Here is a 23200-nt window from a genome sequence, read left to right on the forward strand (position 1 = left end):
AGCATACCAAAATCCTATTTTCTGAAAAATTGTCCATTTCTGTCCTTTCGATATAAGTGATATAACTAAATGGTGTATATCATTCGTTTTTAATTTTGAATAATAAATAGTTGATTAATACCTACCACCAGGCCCTGATTTATGCAAGTGCAGATGGAGCACTTGCACTTGGTCCCCAATTTCTGGGGGCCCCCGGGCTCTGTAAGTTGTAGAAAATTATTTTTTTTAAATTAATTCCACAAAAATGTATTTTCTAAATTGTAATACCAATTGTCAATGTTCAAACTTTAGTATATTCTTATCATTAAATTGTCAGTTGAATTTTGCTTATTTTTGTCATTCCATACCCCAGTGCTAATAAGTTACCATCACAAAATATTAAAATAATAATAATAGAAAATTGTTTAAATATCAGAAATATTTGATACCTAATAACTAATTTAAACTCTTTTATGATAACATGTAAATAGAAATTGGTCATTTTTTATTTAATTTTAATTATATAGAATAAATTGTTAAATTAATAAGTTATTTTCCATTTTTATAGTTTTATGGAAAACTGAAATTAATTTATTTTAATTTAAATTTATATTATAAAATCCTTAAGTATTTTAATATTTTTATGTAGTATAATTTTGTTATATTATTTAATTAGTATTATCTTTTCATTGTTCTTAATTTACTAGACCAAGTAACTAAATTGTATTTATAGTACATGAAATAATGTACAAATATTTTATGAGTTTTGAGATAGGTATATTGGTATTTAATACTTTTAACATATAAATATATATTTTTATTATTAACATTTCCCCCGTCTCTATATGTAGAATTTTTCTAGAACATTTTTTTGACTTGAGAGCCCCCAAAAAAATTGTGTACTTGGCCCTAATTTTATTAGTGCCTACCAGTTATTAATTTGATGATTTATTTACTTTTTTTATTACTAATTTTTACTTTATATTATATTCTATACTGACTATACTATTTATGTAACTGATGCGAACACCCTGCAGTTGTACAGGTAGCCAGTGAATGATCTTAAAATAATTTTGATAAAGTTTTTGAATATTTTAAAGTGTTTATTTAATTAAAAATGCTTTTACAAAACAAAATGACAGTAAATTGAGTAAATAATAACACTAATAACAGTAATGTGGTAGTTAAAGCTAGAGAGTTATTTGTTTCTTTGTATTTCTTATAACATTTATAATCAAAACTTTATAAATAGCATAATTTCAATTTTTTCATGTGTCACTGAAATTTGATCAACCACGTGAATTTGGCACACGTGCTATAGGTTCACCAACCCTGCAATAAGAGGTCCAGACTCCAGAGGATCTTTACTCATCATATTTATTACTTATCTGCGATGGAGATGTTACTCATTAACTACCACGTTTAAGAGGACGCTATACCCGCATGTGTTGTCTCTGTCTTATACACGCGTAACATAGTTAAAAAAAATTTTGCGTGGGAAAACTTTATTCCCTCGATATTTATATCAAAATTACCAAAATTATAAATCTCATTTGAAAGAACTTTATCTGTGACGTAGCGTTTTAATTTTTTTGATTGTGGTAACCAATAATTTTTAATAATTAAATGAAAAAAACCTAAAGTTCTCAAACCGATAACTTTAACTGCATTCATGTTATCAAAAAAATTAAAATGCTACGTCACAGGTAAAGTTTTTCAATGGAATTTATAATTTTGATTGTTTTGATTAAAATATCGAGGGAGTAAAGTTGTCCCGCGCAAAACAGATTTCAGCTATGTTATGCGTGTATAAGACAGAGACAACACATACAGGTATAGCGTCCTTTTAAGTATCTTTATCATAGTTGAAAAAAATTCAAAATAGCAAGGGGGAACTAAACTACATTTGCTCCCAAATTATTACTTATATTATGTACATACGTTGTGGCAGCAGCAATAAAATGCAACCACAGACATTAATTAGTGGCACCACCATGATAGTAGAGATTCACCTCAACTTTTGTAAAGAGTGTAGACCTTAATTTTCATTAAGTTTAAGTTACTTGTAAGTCTAAGTAGTCTAACTTTTATAATGGCATGTTGTAGTAACATCATAAAAGCACCACTACATAACAACTTTGTTTTAGCTGTTATGAGTGGATTACAAATGATTATAAATTATACTATATAATTTTATATTATTTATTAAGTAAGTGCCATGGTAATAATTTACATGATTTTATTTTTAATCAAAATTTTAATACACATTTCTTTGGAATTTAAATTGACCAGTATATTTGTGTCCCCTACTCTTTGACTCTTGATTACAATACTAATTTTGGCCAGGAAATAGAAGATAAGAACTAGAAACATTAAATTAATAGTATGTTTGATATTTATTTGTCTTTCATTTCTCAATAAATATAAATAGTAAATAATGCCATGTAAGCTTGAAATTATATGGTTTTACTTATTTTTAAACAAACAAAAAAAAACATACATGTGCATATTCATCTTTGATTTATAAATTAGTATAATATTATAGTATAAAAATTCTAAATTAGTAACAATTAAAAATAATATTCAAACATAAATAGTTTCACTTAAAGCATTGTTGAAAGTTCACATTTTTAATACTTGCCAGTGTCAATCCAGGTATAATTAGAAATATGTGAATAAAAAAACATTAGAAATCGCATTTCACAACATACGAGGGATACATCAATCAATGCTATTAAGATTAAATAATTTTTATAAATATTTACAAATGTGACAATTAGTAATAATCAGGAATTGGTGCACAAGCAATTTTTACAAATTCATCATAGTTAACTTTGCCATTTGGATGGACATTGGCTTCTCGAAAAATTTGTTCAACTGAAAAATAATAACTTGATTGAGAAAAATGGGCTTTAAATATTTATATTATAAAACTCATTTAATATAATAAATAATATACCTTCTTTGCTATTTAAATGCTCTCCCCAACCTTGCAATAGATGTTTAAGATGTTTGCTATGAATAGTTCCGCTATGTTGACGATCGTTAGCTTTAAAAGCTGCTAAAATTTCATTAGGTAATTTTTCTACACGACAATGATTGTGCATTACCTTCAGAAAATCTGGAAAATGTAATTTTCCATCTGAAAAAAATAATTATACTTATGATTTAGTAAAATTAATTTATATTTTTATCTTAAGGTATTTTTAAACTAGTTATGATAAGTTTTTAATGAATTAATTACAACCTAACTATGATAATTATACTCAATAATATTTGTGATTTATTATAAAAAATTATGTACCTATGAATTATTGGATAACATGATATATACATATCTGTAAATACATATAATTATATTATCAGTAGACCCTGGATTTGAATGCAAAATGTATTATTTTGTGGAATGTCCTAGGCAATGTTTGTCAAATACAAAATTTGTTTCGTACATCAGACAATATTGAAAACTTATACTTTTAATTTGGATTTTTAATAGTTTTGGTATTTTTATAGCATTTTAATAATTTTTAGCGAATCATTAATCATGTTTTTATAATTAAACTGATTATATCATTATTTAAAGCAATCTTTGAAATTTATTAGATGAAATAGTTTAATGTAGAATTTAACATAAATTTTGATATGCTTAGAATAAATAATTCAGCTTCAAAAATAAAGTTTTTTATTGTCTAATATTCAAAACGATCACCAACATAAAATTTTTCAAATTTTGCGTAAAAAAATAAAAATATGGGTCACTTTTAAAGGCCATGATTGCAGTTGAAATTGATTTTATTTTAGCCTTATAGTATTTCTTGATTTGTTTTTGAGCTCTAATAAATCATATTAAAAATAATACAATAAATACTTTCTAATTATTGATTTGTCAGTTAATTAATCAAAAATTGAAAGTGCAATAATAAATAATTATAATTAGCTAAAAAATCACAATCATTATATATTTAAAATAAAATAAACATTAAGTACATACATGAATGTGTTATGTATTTATGACATTTATGAATTATGTAAAAATTGTATGTTATACAAAGTTCTCAATAGATAAATGAAATAGTTTTAGGTGTAAATTAAAAATTATATTAATTTTTTTTAAATTTAATTACCTAATTGTACTTACTGTTTTCTGAAAAGTATTTCTTTAATTCAGTTATTGTTGGACTCATTCCTAGAGATCGCATAATTACACTGAGTTCATCTAATTTATTAATTGTCCCTTCTCTAGCAAATAGATAAAAACATTCTCTAAATTCTGAAAAAAAATATCAGAATATAAAATACAGAACACACATTAGGTCAAATACTCACAAGTAATCACTTTTCTTTTACAGTAAGTATTTACAATAAACTAATGTCTTACCGTCAATGTCTTCTTCCTTGAAATGATGAGCCATTATCGTACGTAATCAAAATATAACACAATTGTTTTTATGGTAAATCTTGTAATATAATTATTTTTCTGTCTAACTAAATAGGTAATATAAATAATGAATATTATTTTTAATGATATTTTAAGTATGAGAAATAAGAAATTTAATTTTTCACGGTCTTATCTACCAAATATTAATATAATTGTTATAATATCAACGTTTACAGCATAAAGTATATAGGTATTCGATTGTATAATATACCTGTAAAAATATAAAACAATAAACAGAAATTTAAAATAATTATCCAATCGTAAATTGATAGTATTTATAGTTTGTACTATGAATTATTGTGAGATTAATGTTAATGAGTTATGACATAAATTGAATAATAATTATTGTCGTCGTCACTAATTTCGATATTATTGTTATTTGTTTTTTAATCTTTACGGAGCGTGTAGATAATATGTAGATAAGAATAAATTGGTGTAGAGCTTAAGGTATCCTTAGTAAACCAGCGCAGGCTCCCAGATGTCTGTAGGTGAGGCGTAAACGGTGTTGAATAACGAGGGGTACCCGACCCTTTGTCTACTGTTAATAAATTGCCTCGCCATTGTCCGTTTTATTCCGTCGCTGATAAAAACACAACGGAGTAAATTCAATTTCATTTACTTTGTGATTATACCTTATACACTGTTTTACTGTCACTGTTATTATACGTACTTAAATTGTCGTTTTATGTACCCACTGGCTATTGCGACTGCACTACCCATTACACACAACAGTGAAGAGACGGCGCGACAGCTGTTCGCGAGGATAGGTTTACTGCTATTTTTATCAATTGGTGAAAAAAAAAAACTTCAACGTAAAAGTAAAATCGACTAAGGGACAACGCAAAAGTCCGTTTCGACCAGCAGACGTCGACCAAAGCGACCCCCGACGGCCGACGTCCGCTTTTGGCGCTTTTGCGCGTTGCTCGACCGAGAACGAATCCTATCTACAGCTGCCGTCGTCGTCGCGATCGTTTTGTGCGAACCAGAGGAGCTCATCTGCTAACGCTGTCCGCGCGCATTGTGAGTATTTTGCATTTGTTTTGCAACCGTCCTGAAGTATTTAATGTTTTTCACACGCATCTTTTTTGTATATTCTATCACGTCCTCATCGCCACTTCAACAACCACTGCCCATCGATGACCCGGGTGTATACTCTAGCCGGTTGTATGCTCTGCCCCTAGTCTACCAACTATTGTTTTGTACTTGAAGTAGCCCTTAAGTTTGTTTTAATTGTATGCCTCCTCTCTCTCATAAATTAGTTATAATGATTAATTAGTCTAAACATCAAGTTCAATGGATTTTTAATTTCCCCCATTTATAAGTAAAACAATGACACAAATTGCTGCATTTGCTATGCCAGTATAACAACTCCTGAGATTTGGTTGCCTTGAAAGTGTAGGTCAGTATTGTTTTTGTTTTTATGCTTTGAATTAATTAAACAAAGATGTTTCTGAACACACATGTTCATTACTATTTTTTTTTAATTTTCACGTTTATAACATCAAATTTAAAGCAATGAGTCTGCATGTTCATTGTCTGCAATTTTTGTTAATGTTTGACATCAAGAATGTAGGTATTTATTTACCAATATTCAATTTATTCCTACTTATGTATAATAAAACTGATTATGATTTATGATAAACATGATATATTAGGTAACTTATTAACTTTAATTTATGTATTGATCCTGAACTTTTATAGTATTATTTTTAAAATAATATTTCATGTAGGTACTTAAAATATATTATTAATTAATGATATACTTTTCTTTTGTTTATACAACTATAAATACATTTAATTTAATTATTTGTATAAACTTCATTATTTTTTTTTTTTTATTTCTTCCTACCTAGATGTTTTTAGTCATTACATTTTGATCAATAATCTAATTTTATTAATTTCTTTATTGTAGGTATATAATTATACTTCTAGAAAATTTGCTTATTTGATGAAAAAATAACAACTTAAAATAAATAATACCTTTGATATTAAACTCTATTCAGGTTAAAAATAAATTGTTTGGTTGATGAAAACTAGTTATGTGCGTGTATACACTTTTAAAATCTCTACCTTTAAAAAGGTCTCAACACAAGTGTTAATATGGTCCATGTGACATGGCTGCTCTTTATAAATGGTCACCAGTAATTATAATCTATGATAGTGGACCTAGACAATCCTTTGGGGTTTTGACAATAATCAGTGGCTCAGTCTTTATGCACTATATTAGTTTACGTTTAACCTGAATAAAGTATGGATTTTGATAACTTCCTTGTTATTCAAGGTTAAAGACATTGATATAATGCAGTAAATGGCTAAATTAATTCCTATAAAGGTGTATAAATATAGGTTATAATATATTGTCTGGTGATCATTTATTGAATATTTATCTATAGCTATTATTTTTTTTATACATAGGTTTAGGTACTTTTAAAAAATAAAATTACAAAATTTTATTTTTTAAAATCATTAGATTGGTATAATGTTATTTAATATATTATATGTAGTACAATTTATTAAAATTCTTTATTAATTTTATATTCGGTATTAAGAAATATAGAGAATAATTTATAATTCATTATTTTGTAATAATTTTGTTTTATTAATAATTATGATTTTTATTCTTGTTTATAAGATACTAACTAAATATATCTAAATATATATATAATTTCTTTTATTATATGTATACAGAGTGAGTCATAATATTAGCCAATTAGATATTAGTTCATACAAAAAACACCACAACCCACACTATATGGTCGTATGTTATATGTATAATATCACCATTGGCACAACTACAGCTTAAAATTATTTTTATTTTACATTACCCTGAGTAAATTATTTAATGAACAATTTCTGCTCTATATTAATGGTAATATTTACCATTAATATTTTTTAATTATTTTAAATTTTTAATAAAATTTTAACTCATTGTATTTACTTTACATGATTTTGATTTTGATGACCTATTTTGTTCAGTTTTGATTTAGTTGTAAAGACATTTATTAGAAAAATTTTGTTAAGTATAGCTTAGTTGCTTTCCTCAATCTATCTGTCTATCATTATCAGCTTTTTCCAAACCTAGACAAACTAACAGAGAATTTTTGGATTTTTGTAATTATTTCTTTATAAAATGGTCTAACTTAATTTTAGTAATTTACAGGATCCAATAAATACAATTTGTATTATTATTATTATTTGTGTAATTTATTTACAATAAAATATTAAGTTTAATGTACATATGTAGAAATAAAAAATTCATACTGAATATTACAAACTTCCGACAACTGTCCACTATTTCACATTTTTAACATTCAGAGATAAACAAAACCAGTTTTTTATTATTGGTAAATAGCTATAGGAAATTATACTGTAAATTGTCTTAGTAGATCATACGTCATACCGTAAACATTGAAATGTAGATCACCAACAACTGGTAGATTAGATCACACATTAGACTAGAGGTTCCCAACCTTTTTTGACTTACAGCACCCTTAGTCATTATCTAAAAATCTGGAGGCACCCTATACTCTATGGCCTATAGATTAAAAATATATTTCAAATAATTTTGCGGCACCCTGATTGGAAATCTCTGCATTAGACTAATGCTTAGCCTAATTTATAATTTTAAATTATATTATATAGAAAATCAATCTGTTTGAAGAGTTTTAAAAATTAATATAAATTAAAATATTCTTTAGTCATATCTCTAAGGTTTTGTCCAGATCATTAATTTTTAGTTTTAAAATTAAATAAATCATATTTGGCTTAATAAGTAAAGCTTTTTTTATACATAATTTGCATGAAAGATTGACAATATTAAATGTATTACAATCAAAGTGAAACTACTGAAACACTAATCTGTACGACAAAAATTTGGTAGAGATATTTGTCATCAATATCATAGCCACTTATTTTTGGAACTTCTGTCATATATTATCTACAATATCTATTGTGTAATAATGCTGTCATTTGTGAAAATTTATGTTTTTATCATCAAAAAAGTGATTTTCACGTGTTCAAAAAATTAATTTAAAAGGTTTTTGGAGATAATGGGTGATGTCATCACTGTTTTGTTTGCTACATCCAGTTCAATAGGTTGGTGGCACCACTTGTTTTCATAGCATATTTGACTGACACATTTTCATTGATACCAAATTTCAGTTGCCTCTGTTTCTAGATTAATATATACTTTATTCAGCAGAAAACGTACCATGACAAGACAAAAATTGGTTTTTTGGGCATCTCCACTTGACACCTTGCTATCAAGACCAGTAAGAAAACGGTAGAATGTTGCTTGGGGATGAACAAAATTGGTATTTTCTATTGACATAGTATAACTGGTTATTTATGCTATCAAGAACATAATATTACCATGGCTTAAGTTAATATAAGCCTTCTATTTGCCCGAGTGAATCATGGGTTCCAATTTTATTTCATATTTTATAACGGAAAGTGATTTAGTTCTTACCAATTTTCTACTATACAACAACTATTTACACCTCATTGTTGCATACTGACAACTTTAGTCTCTTTACCGACTCTCAGATATCACTTTAGACATAGATTACAAACAACTCATTTAGACATATGACTCAAGTAGCTACATGATATTAAACTTGTATTATTCTTATACATGTTATGCAATTTTTTAATTTAATTTTGTAAATTTTGTACAAAATAGCTATCTAGTATCTAATATTTTAGTATTTAATTGTTATTTTGAAAGGTAGAAGTATTAATCAATTAAATATTAATAGTGGTTTTTTGATAGACCTTTAAATTGTATAGTAATTGTACAGTAATTTATTAATATTTTATTAATGTATGAAGCAGTATATTGTCTAACAGGGTGGTAATATATACTTGCAATACTTACGTACATACATACATACATACTATGAGCAATATAGTATTTCCTTAATATTAGCAATTAGCATGGAAATTAAATACATTTGCTTATGCTTATTGATCGTGTATTAGTAAATTGAATTATTCTATTATATCAGTATTTACTTTCTATTTACATTTTCAACAAAATATATTAATACTTAATTTTTAAATTTTGTTTTAGGTAATTCCATGACAAAATGAGTGATTTAGACACCCCAATGGATGTGGATGAAAGTAATGATTCTAAAACACCAGATAAAAATGTTGACATTGTTAATGAATGGTCAAAAAAATTTGAGAATAATACCTTGACTGAATCTGACTTTCGTAGCTATTGGAAAACTTGGGTGCCAATTATTTTGAAACCAGAAGTCCAAGGAAATTCTCTAGATTGGTCATTTAATGAACGGAAGGCCGAACAAACTTTACTCAATACACTTGAAGAATTTATTTGTAATGGAAATAGTATTGAAGTATTACATGGTCTAACACAACAGAACTTCCCACCTTCAGTATGTGGTCGAGTATTCAAAATGGGTGAGCCAACATATAATTGTCGAGAATGTGGAATGGATAGTACATGTGTATTATGTGTAGATTGTTTTAAACGATCTCCACATAAAAATCATAAATATAAAATGGGAACATCTTATGGAGGTGGTTGTTGTGACTGTGGTGATGTAGAAGCTTGGAAACAAGATCCTTACTGTCAAACTCATAAACTTGGCTTAGAGAAAAAACATGTTAACTTAAATTTTTTAACAAGTGATATGGAAAAACGGGCTCATTTAGTTTTTGAAATTGTTCTTGGTTATGCTCGTGTATTACTTACTTTAGAACATCCTCCTATGTTACCTGCTGAGTTGGATTCTGATGAGATGTTAGATGATTTATATAGCATTTATAAAAATCAGGAAGACCGTTTTTGCACAGTTCTTTATAATGACGAAACACATACATTTGATCAAGTTATAACAACTCTTACTAGATTCATTAAATGCCCGCAACGAGAATCCATTGATTATGTAACATCTATTGACCGAGAAGGTAGAGCAGTTGTTAAATGTGCTGGGTTTGTGCAATGCAAAGACCTAAAAGAAGAAATTGAAAAATTTACATCACGTCATGGGGGGAAACCTTTGAAAACAGTTGTAGTTCATTCTCATGTTATTGCCCATCAAATATATGCACTTAGATTGTTGACATGGATGCAGAATTTACTAGGATATTCAGAACGTTTAAGAGCAGTATTTTCAAATGTTGTACTTGCATCTACACCGTCAGAAGGTTGCATTATAGAAAGCATATTACGAAAAGACACTGCTTTATGGAAGTCAGCAAGACTACACTGGCATAAACTTTTCATTGCTGGTATGTTCATAGAATATGAGAATAAAAAAGAATTTGCTAAGGTGTTTACAAAAAATTATGGTGCAATTATGAAGGATTTCATTAATGATGATCATGATTATTCATATTCTGTTGCTTCATTAGGTGTACAAATATTTACTGTACCTACATTAGCTAATTATTTAATGGCTCATCATGACGTTTTATATCAACTTTTAAATACATTTTTATCAGAGTGTTCACATAAAATAAATAAACAAGGCAAGTTGGAGTTTGAACGAAATACATCAACTTTGCCATTCAAAAGAGCACAACATGTTCTTGGTGATATTCGTTATCTCTTAGGTTGTGTACCTGATAATTGGAATCCTGAATTAAGAGTATCATTTTGTCATGCTGTTTCGTTGGTCCTTAAAATACTTAATTATATGCAAAATATGGATACTGTTACTAGGCAAGTAGGTCAACATATGGAGTATGAACCAGAATGGGAAACAGCATTCAACTTGCATATAAAATTGAGGCCATTAATAACCAAAATCCTGTCATGGTGCGGATCAGATATTGTTGTTTTAAAAAAAGTGTACAGGATGACTTTAAAAAAAATTTGGGAAAATCCAATTTTAGATCCTCAAAGACCAACTGTAGTTAGAGAATTGATTGATCATAAAGTTACTTGTATTGATTATGATGTTTCAATTGAACCAGTATCTATTCATCTTCCACTTTCAAGATTTCTTGCTGGACTACATTTATACTTAGACCGATATGGTCTAAGTTTTGAACATTCAGAGTTACAAACTGCAAAACAGTCTCCTGAGCAGATTATTGAACCAGTTCTTCGTGCTCTTGTTTTAATATCACAAGTGCATGCAGGAATGTGGAGACGCAACGGATATTCTCTATTAAATCAAATTTATTTGTATCATAATTCTAAATGTCGTGTGGAAATGTTAGATAAGGATATTGTTATACTTCAAATGGGCGCATCTTTAATTGATAGTAATGAATTTTTAATTCATGTGTTAAACAAGTTTAATTTATTAAAGTGGGCACAACCCAATTATGAACTTAACTTATTAAATGGATCAGAAGATGAATCTATACGTCAAACAATTAGTTTAGTAGAAGAATTTCTAACTCTTATAATCACTATAGTCGGGGAAAGATACACACCTGGTGTTGGAAAAGTAACCTTTGATGATTGTATAAAAAAAGAAGTGATACAACAGTTATGCGTGGAACCTATGCCTCATTCAGAATTAAATAAGACACTCTTAAACCTTATTGAAGATGAGGAATGTTTAGAAAAAGTTATACATGACGTTGCGGACTTTAAAAAAACTAGAGGTAAAGGTGTTTATGAATTAAAGCCAATTTTTTACGATGACTATAATGTATTTTTCTATCATTATTCACGAGAAGAAATGTCTAAATCTGAAGAAGAACAAAGAAAACGGAGAAAAGCAGCTGGGGAATTGGAGTGTTGTCCTCCACCCAGTTTACCATTATTCAGTGATGCCTTTGCAAAGATTGCCGATTTATTGCAATGTGATATAATGTTTTACATTATGAGATTGATATTAGATAGAACTGTAAATTTAAGAAGTAGAAGTTTTTCTGAATCTCAGCTTCATAAAGTCCTTCATCTTATTGGTTATGCTCTTCATGAAGAAGAAAAACAACAAAGTCCATCATTTACATTTACAGAACGTTCTGAATCTTATGGTATAGAAGTTGCATTAGACGAGCTTAGACGTAGCCCTAGGGTTGATGCTTATAAAGACTTGGCTATATGGACACTAAATAAGTTTAAGCAAGTGTCTGCTCCAAGAAGAAAATCTGAAAAATCTGAAGTAGTAGAAAAAGAAGTTGAAGACATGGAAGGTGTGAAAAGTGTAGATGCAGAAATAGAAAAACAAAAAAGAGCTAAATTAGCAGCTGATAGAAGAGCTGCTGTTATGGCTCAGATGGCTCAAATGCAGAACAATTTTATGAAAGATAACGCTCCATTATTTGATAGTACACCTACTTGTTCAGAATCATCTAATATGGATATCCTAGAAAATATTAGTGAACTTTCTGTTGCTTTAGGTCCACATCAAACTAAACCCAGTACTTTTGACAACAGATATACGTGCATTTTGTGTCAGGAAGAACAACTGGTGACCCATGATAGCCAAGCAATGGTTTTAGCTTCATTTGTACAAAAATCAGCCATTCTTTGTCAAGTAAGAAATAGTCCAGAAAATGTTATTGATAACTTTACTGATCCATACTTTATACCAGCAAGCTTTGGTCCTTCTCCTCATATTTCCACCTGTGGACATGTTATGCATGTTGCCTGTTGGCAAAGACATTTTGATATGATTCTTGCCAAAGAGAATAGAAGACCTTACCGGTTAAGACATTCATTGAGTTTTGATGTGCATAAAAATGAATATCTGTGTCCACTTTGTGAAGGACTTTGTAATACTGTCATACCATTGCTACCACCAATTTCGAGTTTTACTGAGCCAGAAAACATGAAAACGTTTGAAAATTTAACATTTGAAAATTGGTTAGAAGGATTAAATATGGCGCTTAAACAAAGTAAGGTTGCTAAGCCAATAACTTCTGAAGTATCTCAATCACAACCATCCGTTGTTCAAAAATCAACAAGTCCGGAACCTGAACAACGTCGTCCTACTAGAAGAGATGTTCCATTACAATTGCAGGCTGCTAATAATTTGGCTCAAGTAATTGTTATACGAGATAATACTGAAGTACCCCAAGATGAAGAAGACGACGAGGAAGAAGTTTTGCCACCGTCAAACAAATTCTCTATAGGAACTAATGATTTTATTATGCAAATACTGATGTTTGACAAATCATCCCCAAAAGCTGTACCTAAAGTATCAGTATATAAAAACAGTGATCTTTCTACTAGCTTAGTTGATACTATACTGAAATTTGCTCATACTACTTATTCTAAAGGTACTGGTATCAATAACCCACATCCAGATAATAATCAAATCCCATTAATGACATGGAAGGCATGTGCATACACTATACATTCAAATGAAGTGATTCTTCGCTATAAACAGAAACCATTACTTGGTGAATTATCTTCTCGACAAAAAGATTGTCTAGAAGCATTAGTTCGGGTTTCAGGAATTCTCAGTTCAACTTGGAAAAAAGAACATGAAATCAATTTACATGCACTTCGCCTTTTATCCCTGGCAATTGATAATGGTGGAAATAATTCAATCGGAATACTTGATTGGGATGCTTTTGGAATGTTAGTTTCATTGACTATGACTCTTCCTAGTTTGTACTATACTGAAGTGCCTGGTCCAGCACCTAGAGGAACTATGCTAGATTACCATACACTACTTTTAATGTTCATTTCAAATTTAGTACAAATTATATTAACTATTCATATACAAAAAGATTTTGAGACAATGGGCCCAGAAGAAAATAAAGACACTTATTGTTTAATAAAAATAGTTAAACAACTTCGTGGTATTAATATTTTGAACACAGAACATGTTTGGAATGAAGTAATGGCTTGTTCCATACCATTTTTGCGATGCTGTTGTTTGTTTTATCATTTCCTTACTGGTGTTCCAGCATCTAGTGTCTTAACAGATGTAAATGGTGGTACATACTTTGATATGTGTCGTTATTTGGGATTACCTACTACGTGTAAAGAAATATTAGACAAACCATATGTTGAGACATTGATAAATAAATGGTCTGAAAATGAAAAATTAATAAGGATAAAACAAGGCGATAGAATGCGATTTAGAGATTGGTTACATATCAATGAATTAGTACAGCTACCAGATGATTATAGTGAATTGATCAATACTGTATCAATGTTTACCTGTCCAAATAGCGATCACGAAGATTCGAGGAATCCTACTATGTGTTTGGTGTGTGGAGCAATGTTATGTTCTCAAAGTTACTGTTGTCAAACTGAAGTCAAACGTGTTGCTGTAAGTGATTTTTTTTGTTTTATTTTATTTTATTCATCTAACATTTATTAATAGGGTCTGTTTAAGTTAAATTCTAAGTGTAGATAAAATAAAAATTGTCACCTTTCATATCAGTTTATTATAAATGTTACCAATTGATGTTAGGGGGTCCGTGATTGTGTAATACTGTAATAGTTTTTCATTTTTATTTTATTTTAATAAAATTATTAAGATAACAATAAATTATAACATTTTTTTTTAAATTTTCATAGTTAAACAAAATTAAAAAGTAAGTATTTACAAAAAAGAGTCCCCTTAGAGGCTATTTAGGGGGGGGTCGAAGAGTCTTTAAATAGTAAGTTTCTTAAAGGGTCACCATGCTTTTTTTAAGAGGAAAAAAGGGTGCCAATATATTTTTATACCTAGGGCGCAAAAATCGCAAATACACCCCTGGGACCCTAACCAATTTAAGTTTTAACTAGGGGCCGGTGGCTTCATGCTAATTGGAAAGCACTGTTATAGACTACATATTTTGTTTAATGATATTTTTTTTTACTTAATAAATTAAATATTATAATATTATGTTGTATGGTTTTTATAAAATATCTATTGTTTCCTATTATGCTTTATTCAATTAGTATTGTTTATTATTATACTATTTAAGTCTTATCAAATATATATTTTAATTATTTAGTATAATATAAGATTGAGCTTAAAATAATAGAACAGAATTCAAGTATAATTTAAATTATGTGCCTTTTTATATTTATTTATTTTTTATACTGTAACAATATTTTTTCTAATATAAATCTTAACTTTTAATTTTCATAACTATTGATAATTTAAAAATTTAGCTCTAATATTTTGTGTTATAAATGTGCACCCATCAAATATAAGTAAAAAAAAAATATAGGTTATAAACAATTGTTTATATTTTATTTTATCTATCATAATTCATAATCATAATTAATATGTTATAAACTTACAACTTATAAGTGTACTTATAATAAATTGTTTAGTGTTCAACAGTAATACCTACCTATATTTATTATAATACATTATGTCAATAAAATTATGTAATTGAGATATTTTGCAATGCACAAACAATGTAAATAACTTAATGCAAATAAATAACTTGTTTCTTAATTATGTCTACATTTTTTAAAACTATAGTTGTATAAAATTAATAAAATTATTGGTTTTTTTTAGGTTGGAGCATGTTCTGGCCATGCTTATACATGTGGTTGTGGAGTTGGAATTTTCTTACGTGTACGCGAGTGTGAAGTTTTATTATTAGCCACTTTAAATAAAGGAAGCTTTATTTTGCCACCATATTTGGATGAGTACGGTGAAACTGACCAAGGCCTAAAACGTGGAAATCCATTGTACCTTTGTAAAGAACAGTATCGAAAATTACAAATACTTTGGCTGAGTCATGGGTTACATGAAGAAATATCTAGGTATTTAGACTCAACACAAAATCTAATACCTATCACTTGGCAACACATGTAAATTAGTATTATATCATGTATATTTTTCTACCCTTGCCTGTCTGATTGTGACTATGTTAATATACTCTATCATAAATATTTGTTGTTTTAATAAATTTGTTTTCTTCTAACACTGCAAGTGATAGGACTGTGTATGTATATAATATAAGATACGTAACATTATATACATATACTATTAGTCATAATAATTATATTGCAAATATTATACATTATATTGATATTTAAAAATATGAGAATTGTGAATGCTATTTACATTTCAAGTTAAATGATTAAATTATAAAAACCATAATATATTTTATTGTAATCCAATTATTTTTAAGTTGCTGTAGTGTTGCTCTATAAATTTTAATGGTTACCACAATTGTAACCATTAATTAGATGATTTGTATTTAGGTTGTTTGTTTGATTTTAAAATAATAGAAACCAATAATTTTTAATGTTTTATATTATAGTTTAACTTAAAATTTAATAGATTAATTATTTTAACTAACTATCTTGATTTACATTTTCTGTACAAAATATATTTTTAAATAATAAATATAAAACAAATTAACTTACGACTTTGTGTTGTATACTACACTCTATAAATTCAATACTTACCAAATTGTATTCTGGCGTTCCTAATTTGTATTTTTAATTTTATTTTGTGCAATAGCAAAATTAGGCTAATATTTAAAATTGCTTTTATATATACTTCATTCATATTAAGAAGGAACTTGTGACTAGTACTTCATCAGGAGGACATCAGTCAACATTAATTTGTTCCCCAACTGAGTCAAATGTCTGTATGCCTGCTATGCAGTAAATCTATATCTTTACGCATTGACCAGTTCTCTAGGCTGTAGTTCCTTTTAAATGTGAATGAAATATAATTATATTCTGTATTTATTATTATTAAGTTATATTGATAACTTATGTAACTTAACAACTTTTGATGTTAGCTGATTGTATCATTAAAATAATATTTGTTATAATTATAAAATATTTTAATAGGCTATAAAATATATTAGATCCTATCTTTATTGTAAAACAATTAATGTCAATGTAATTATTAAAAGCTTTTGATTTATAAGTAATTGTATATTTACAATTTATGAGTGATAGAATATTATAAGTGATAGATTGTATTTTGGTACATTATTAACAATTAAATATTTTTAGAACGTTATATTTGATTAAAAAATTGATAAATAATTGATAAGATTTTAATTATTTCCTATAAATTTTAAAATTCTCAAAAATGTCTCTCAATATGGGTTTAACAGCAAGAAAATGTGTAATTAAAAATATAGAATAATTTTTAAGTTATAATCATTATGATTAAAACAATGAAACTTAATATATTTTTTAATGTTGTAAATACTATAAAATATGAAAATAACAATTCCAAATTTAAATATCATATAAATTATAGTAGGTATAAACTGGCTTGTTAAATTTTGGAAGACGAGGAAACATTGTACATGTTACATTTTATATTAGTAAAATGTACATTAACTAATATAAGGATAATATATAAATTATGAAAAATGTTGATGTATTTTGTGTTTTTACTACACTTGAAAGTATAACAATTTAATTTGTGAAAATAATGAATTGGAGTTTACCATTTAAAATTTACAATAAATATAACTCAAAATTTTGAATTTAAAGAAAAGAGTTTAAATTAAGTAAACAAATACTAATTTTTAGTATTTATTGATTATTTTGATTTATTTATATTCCAATATAACTTAAATATACAACTATGTTGTAGTAAATTTACTTTTTGTCTAGCTTATAGACACTTCATAACTTACACTCATTTTGTTTTTAATAAATATTTTCTTTTTGAACACCCAAAATCACATAATATATTATTTCAGCTATTCTCAAACTTATGATGGTCTTAGAAAATAATTTGTGTCTGTGGACTCGATTAACTTCAATTTAACCAAACATTTTCAACTATTTTTTGAAAAAACAAAATGAAAAAAAAAATTACAAAAATATTGTTCTTGATTATAGTTGATCTTAATACATTATATATACATGAGTTTCAAGTGTTTCAACTATGAAATATAATATCAGATATTCAACCATTAGCAAAATAATATTATGTTTCCCCCCTCACCTCTAAAAAAATAACTGTTCAATTAAAATTTATTTCTTTTTTTTTACAATTATTTATGAGTTTATTATGAAATGTATTTGTTTTTAATAAATTACAATTAGTAAGATCTTGTGCATGTTTACTTTTAATATTTTTGATGTGAAGAATAGAACTTTCATGATTTGAATTATGATAGTTTTTAAATTTGGTTTTATATCTGAAAGTAGTATTCATAAGTCAGGAGTGGCATCAAATCTATTTTTATACTTATTTTTAGTATAAACATTTGACGAAACACCAGTTATACAGTGGTAGCTAGTTTTGTCACAAAAGGTAGTAGAATCAGAGTAGATTTTTCAGCTACTGCTGGATATTTGTTTCAAAGTTCAATCAAAAATTGATTCAATTTAATTTTGTCTAAAGGTCAGGATTTAAATTTATTTGTATAAAATATAGGTATCAACTATCAAGAAGTAATTTCCTATTCAAGTTTTTTATTAAACTAATTGAAGTTTTGTAATTTTTAATCGTTCAATTTAGTTTAACAAATATGGGGGGTAAGTAGATATTACTGTAGTTACAGAAGGTGTTGAGTTTATCTTGTTATTGAAATATATGTATTAAATTTGAATTCAATGATATTTTTAATTTATTATTGTTATTAACTTTTGAGCCGACTTCTTTAGAATGGTGTATATCATATGTACTCGTACCTATTAAAAAAAATTAAGTTGTAGCTTAAAATTAATTTAATATCTTGAAAATGTTATTGTGTATACGTATATAATACATATATAATAATACTTATATGGGCTATATATAAATGTTTAAATGTTATTCTTCGTTTACATTTAGATAGGTTATCTAACTTCATCTAAATTTTTATAAAGAAATTGTTTAATTTTGAATTTTTTAAATATCGACTAGTTTCACTTTCTTACTAGAAAATATATTAAAATTTTAAATCTAAGTATTTTTCTGCTCCAAAAGCCGAAGATAAATTCAAAGATAAACACATCATTGTAAAACTAATAAGTACCTAACCTACATTCATCACTATACTTAGAATTTAAGAATAATTTTAAATAATACATTTTGAGATTACTTACATAATTATTTATGTTTGTATAGAATTTTCAATGAAAAATTTTAAAAATATTTATTTCATAGGAATCACGAGCGTGAACACAGAGTGGGGGGGAGGAATAAGAGTATCATATGGTGCTCTCCCTTTGACTTATTTTTATCATATAAAATAATTGATAAAGTAATGAAAGCATAATTTACCACCGACATGGGGTGATTTACCCCAAGATGTACTATACTACTCGTAATAATTATAATAATACACCTACATAATATACAATAAATTCTTTTTGCGCGCAATTAATGATATATTATTATAATTAACCAATTTCTGCAGTAAAATACAAGAATACCTATACAGATTATATATATATTTTTTTTATTATTATCGTCTGAGAATAGTTAAAAATGTAGTACCTCCACCCCCTTTCAAAAAATTTTAGGTCTATTGATATGAATAATCTGGAATGGGTACTTAAAACAGGATTACTAAACTTAAAATATCATCTACAAGCTATATTGATAGTTGGCAATTGGCCAAGTGTGCATTGATCTGTTCACACTTTATTTATTATTATGATATAGATAGTGAAATTAGATGGAAAAATAGAGATATCTACATGTTACATGTATAATATCGGGAAGGTCACAATCGACTCTTCAAATCAAGGACGAGTTATAGACCTGTACAGACAACTGTGTAAAGTGAAACATATGTAAACTGTTTCCTCTTATATAATTAGGACAATTAGGTCATGACTTTTTATACGACTCACTAAGAAATTAATAGGTACATCGTTGTATAGATATTACAAACATGAATACATCAAACATCATACATAGGTATAGCTAATAATTAGCTATTATACCTACCTTATGTTGTACCTATTTAATTGTTCGTAAATTATATTATGTAGATATGGTTTTTGGTTTCTTACCTCTCATGTCTTGTAGAAATATTTAGGTACTATTGTATGTTACCTACGCATTACGCCTATATAACATATTGATTTATAGTATAAAAATTGTGTTAGTATATTGCCAATTTTTTTCTTAGTTTTTATGATTATTGAGAAATGTATGGTGAACTTTTGACCTAAGTACCAACTAGATTCAATTTTCTATAAAAAACCATACTAAATATATATTATCGAACATCATAATAAAAAAAAATCTATTTATATAATATTTGATTGTTAATCCATTTATTTTTGACAATAGCCAATAGGTACACTTATCTTTTGTACTTGAATGGGATTTTGGCTATTTAGTTATTCTTATTTAGTATAATATATTAAAAAAATTGTAAAGTGGCCACTGGCCAAGCATCAATGTGTCATTATACATTTGGAAGAAATTGAATATTGACACTATCGAATACTTCCTTCGCGCCTTGCGGCTTCACCAATCCTCAATGGTCAGGTACAACTTACATATATAACATATGTCGTCTACTGTGTAAGTATATTTTACTATAAATAGAATGATTTACCACCATGTATATCTACTTATTTTCCTCATTTTCTTCTTTAATTAAACCTAACCTATTTAAAAATCATATTTTCAAGTTCTTTAAATTTTTACTGGGAACTATAAAGTATTTTGAGGAGATACAAACTTTTTAATTTCAAATAAGAATCCTTTTCTATTGTGTATTTCTGAGCGCGGATAATTTTTCTAGAAAACAATCTGTTGGCTGATTAAAATTCGAAAATGTGAGGTATGGAAATAGCTTGAAAGTTTTGGTAATTCGTAATAATCTATGGACTCATTTTATAGTGTGTACCAATGTTCCAAGTATAATAAAGACTAGGCAAAACATTTATTTTATATTTTTGTAAAACCATTTATAAGGACTTTTATAGTTTATAGTTATAAAAATTTTAATAATTGAAAAACTACTTGTTTGAATTCGAAATTAGTTCATCAGAATTTTCAAAATAAATATCTATAATAATATTAAAGTAAAAGAGGGTTCTCATCTGAAAAACGTAGGTTTTTATTACCACAGGGCACTCTTCAAGTGGTAGAAAAATCTAAAATATGATCTCTAAATATATTTAAAAATTCAAAAAATCAATATATTGATTAGATAATGCAATATTTAAAAAAAAGGGAAGGGAATAAGTACCTATATTATGTTTATTCAAAACTATAAATTACACACTTGTATACCTAATAATGATATAAAAAGGAATGTATCTAAAATATGTTCACGTATGCGTCGTGTTCGTATATATACTACGATGCCGCATACCTGCATGAGTATAATATATTATTTATTATAATATGCACCATTCATACATGTTATAAGTAGTAAACATCGTTTCCTGTATGGCTGTTTGTATAATTCCGCACAATTATGTTAGAAATTTACCACCGCCCGGCATTATAGTATAGCTAGTATTGTAAATATTATATCTTATAGGTAAATAGGTTTTAGTTATGTCTAAATCATCAGTTCCGTACAGTTATTATATAATAAGCATGTCCGCATGTTTGTGGAGGAAATTGTTTGCTATTTATGTATACCTACAATCTACATGTATATACATATATTATTATAATATAGGCTGTCAGAAATCAACGCAGAAGGTGATTTTTTTTAATCGAAGGCATTCGAATTGATGGAGCGATTTTTGTTTTTAATTCAAATTAATAATTTGAAGTAGACAGGAGGTATCTAGCTATTTCATAGCACTATACACTTTAGATTTTAGAGGGGAGACTTAATTAAGGCCATTATAATATACGATTGTATATAACAGTATATAATGATTATAATAATATATAAAAATTTATTAACATGGCATAATTACTATGACTTATAAGGCACCAGGCACATATCAAAAATTGGAAATAATTAAAGAATTAAGAGATTATAAAAAAATAGTAAATGATTGAAAAAATGTAACGAAACAAAACAAAATTACATTTTGAAAAATTTCTTACAAGTTTTGATTTTTTCTTTTATTATTAGAATGTTATGATTTAAACCGAAATATCCTTTTACAATTTAATTAGAGTTTCTCAGAAACTAGTGTCCGATTTTTCGATTCGTTTGGTGATCTCTGTTATAAAAATTGAAAATTGAATGGCAGCTAGTATAGCATTAAGTAATACAAGTTATTATTATTAAAAATCTTTAAATCGTTATTGGACAATGGACATTTTGAATTAACCTAAAACCTTGTATAATTTTCATTAAATGTACTGTCTTAATGATATCTATTCTATTATATTATTAGTTCTTATTATACAGAAAGCTTCATCAAGCTAAAAAAATAAAATTAATTAATTTTGTAAATCGGAGCAAAATAAAAATAAATTTAATTTACTTATTATTTTTTAAAACGTAATTTGTATGCATTTATACAGAAATGTACAGCTCACAGTCTTTTTTAATTAATCATGATAAAAAAATTACCCATGGATTACAAAATGTTGAGTGTTTTAATGAAAATTATTCTAGATAAATTGAACAATATGCATTTATTGCATTTGCATAAAAATCTGGGCCCTTGTCATAACATATATCAATATTAAGTAGTTATATCATATGAGAATAAGCAGTTCTTCGAGCATTGTTAATACGTTCCTAATCGCTAATCTTATTGTTATCTTTCATTCTTTCCTATAGAGGTATTAATTATTATTATTATTATTATGGTAAATGGTGATGAAGTCATCGAGTATCAATATAATAAGCCTTATACTATCTTCATAGTCTGATATAATATTTCAATTCTTATAACGAAGAATTATCAAAATCTAAAACTTTAAATGTTTTGTCGTGCAAAACGAATGGGTTCGATACAAAGATCGATATTAACGTAAAATAGTTACTCCGCCTTAGATTATCTATAGCAAGTGCGTGTGCTGTGTATATATATAT

The 23200-nt window shown here is 27.1% G+C and overlaps 2 protein-coding genes across 3 annotated transcripts; one reads left to right on the plus strand and one right to left on the minus strand.

Moving 5' to 3' along the window:
• Positions 1-2351: 2351 nt before the first annotated feature.
• On the minus strand, positions 2352-4886 carry LOC113554830 (calmodulin). 2 transcript variants are annotated; one of them, XM_026958885.1, is made up of 5 exons: positions 4629-4886; positions 4358-4464; positions 4118-4249; positions 2939-3121; positions 2352-2856 (listed from the first exon to the last, which is right to left on the minus strand). In XM_026958885.1, exons 2-5 carry the CDS (start codon positions 4389-4391, stop codon positions 2756-2758), a joined length of 450 nt encoding a protein of 149 aa, XP_026814686.1. In that variant the 5' UTR covers positions 4392-4464; positions 4629-4886; the 3' UTR covers positions 2352-2755. The 2 variants fall into 2 exon arrangements, with proteins under 2 accessions (XP_026814686.1, XP_026814685.1); XM_026958884.1 differs by lacking the exon at positions 4629-4886 and having other exon boundaries at positions 4358-4526.
• Positions 4887-5057: 171 nt separating this feature from the next.
• On the plus strand, positions 5058-16205 carry LOC113554829 (E3 ubiquitin-protein ligase UBR2). Its single transcript, XM_026958883.1, has 3 exons — positions 5058-5437; positions 9489-14637; positions 15826-16205. Exons 2-3 carry the CDS (start codon positions 9505-9507, stop codon positions 16126-16128), a joined length of 5436 nt encoding a protein of 1811 aa, XP_026814684.1. The 5' UTR covers positions 5058-5437; positions 9489-9504; the 3' UTR covers positions 16129-16205.
• The last annotated feature ends 6995 nt before the right edge of the window (positions 16206-23200 follow it).

This window comes from Rhopalosiphum maidis, chromosome 2, assembly GCF_003676215.2.
Source record: "Rhopalosiphum maidis isolate BTI-1 chromosome 2, ASM367621v3, whole genome shotgun sequence".
Taxonomy (NCBI): domain Eukaryota; kingdom Metazoa; phylum Arthropoda; class Insecta; order Hemiptera; family Aphididae; genus Rhopalosiphum; species Rhopalosiphum maidis.

Coding starts and splice junctions, on each gene's coding strand:
- LOC113554830 (XM_026958885.1), bottom strand. CDS start 4,391: ATGGCTCATCATTTCAAGGAAGAAGACATTGACG. Junction 3,122..4,117: donor GAAATACTTTTCAGAAAACA/GTAAGTACAATT, acceptor TATTTTTTTCAG/ATGGAAAATTACATTTTCCA. Junction 2,857..2,938: donor GCATTTAAATAGCAAAGAAG/GTATATTATTTA, acceptor ATTATTTTTCAG/TTGAACAAATTTTTCGAGAA.
- LOC113554829 (XM_026958883.1), top strand. CDS start 9,505: ATGAGTGATTTAGACACCCCAATGGATGTGGATGAAAGTAATGATTCT. Junction 14,638..15,825: donor CTGAAGTCAAACGTGTTGCT/GTAAGTGATTTT, acceptor GGTTTTTTTTAG/GTTGGAGCATGTTCTGGCCA.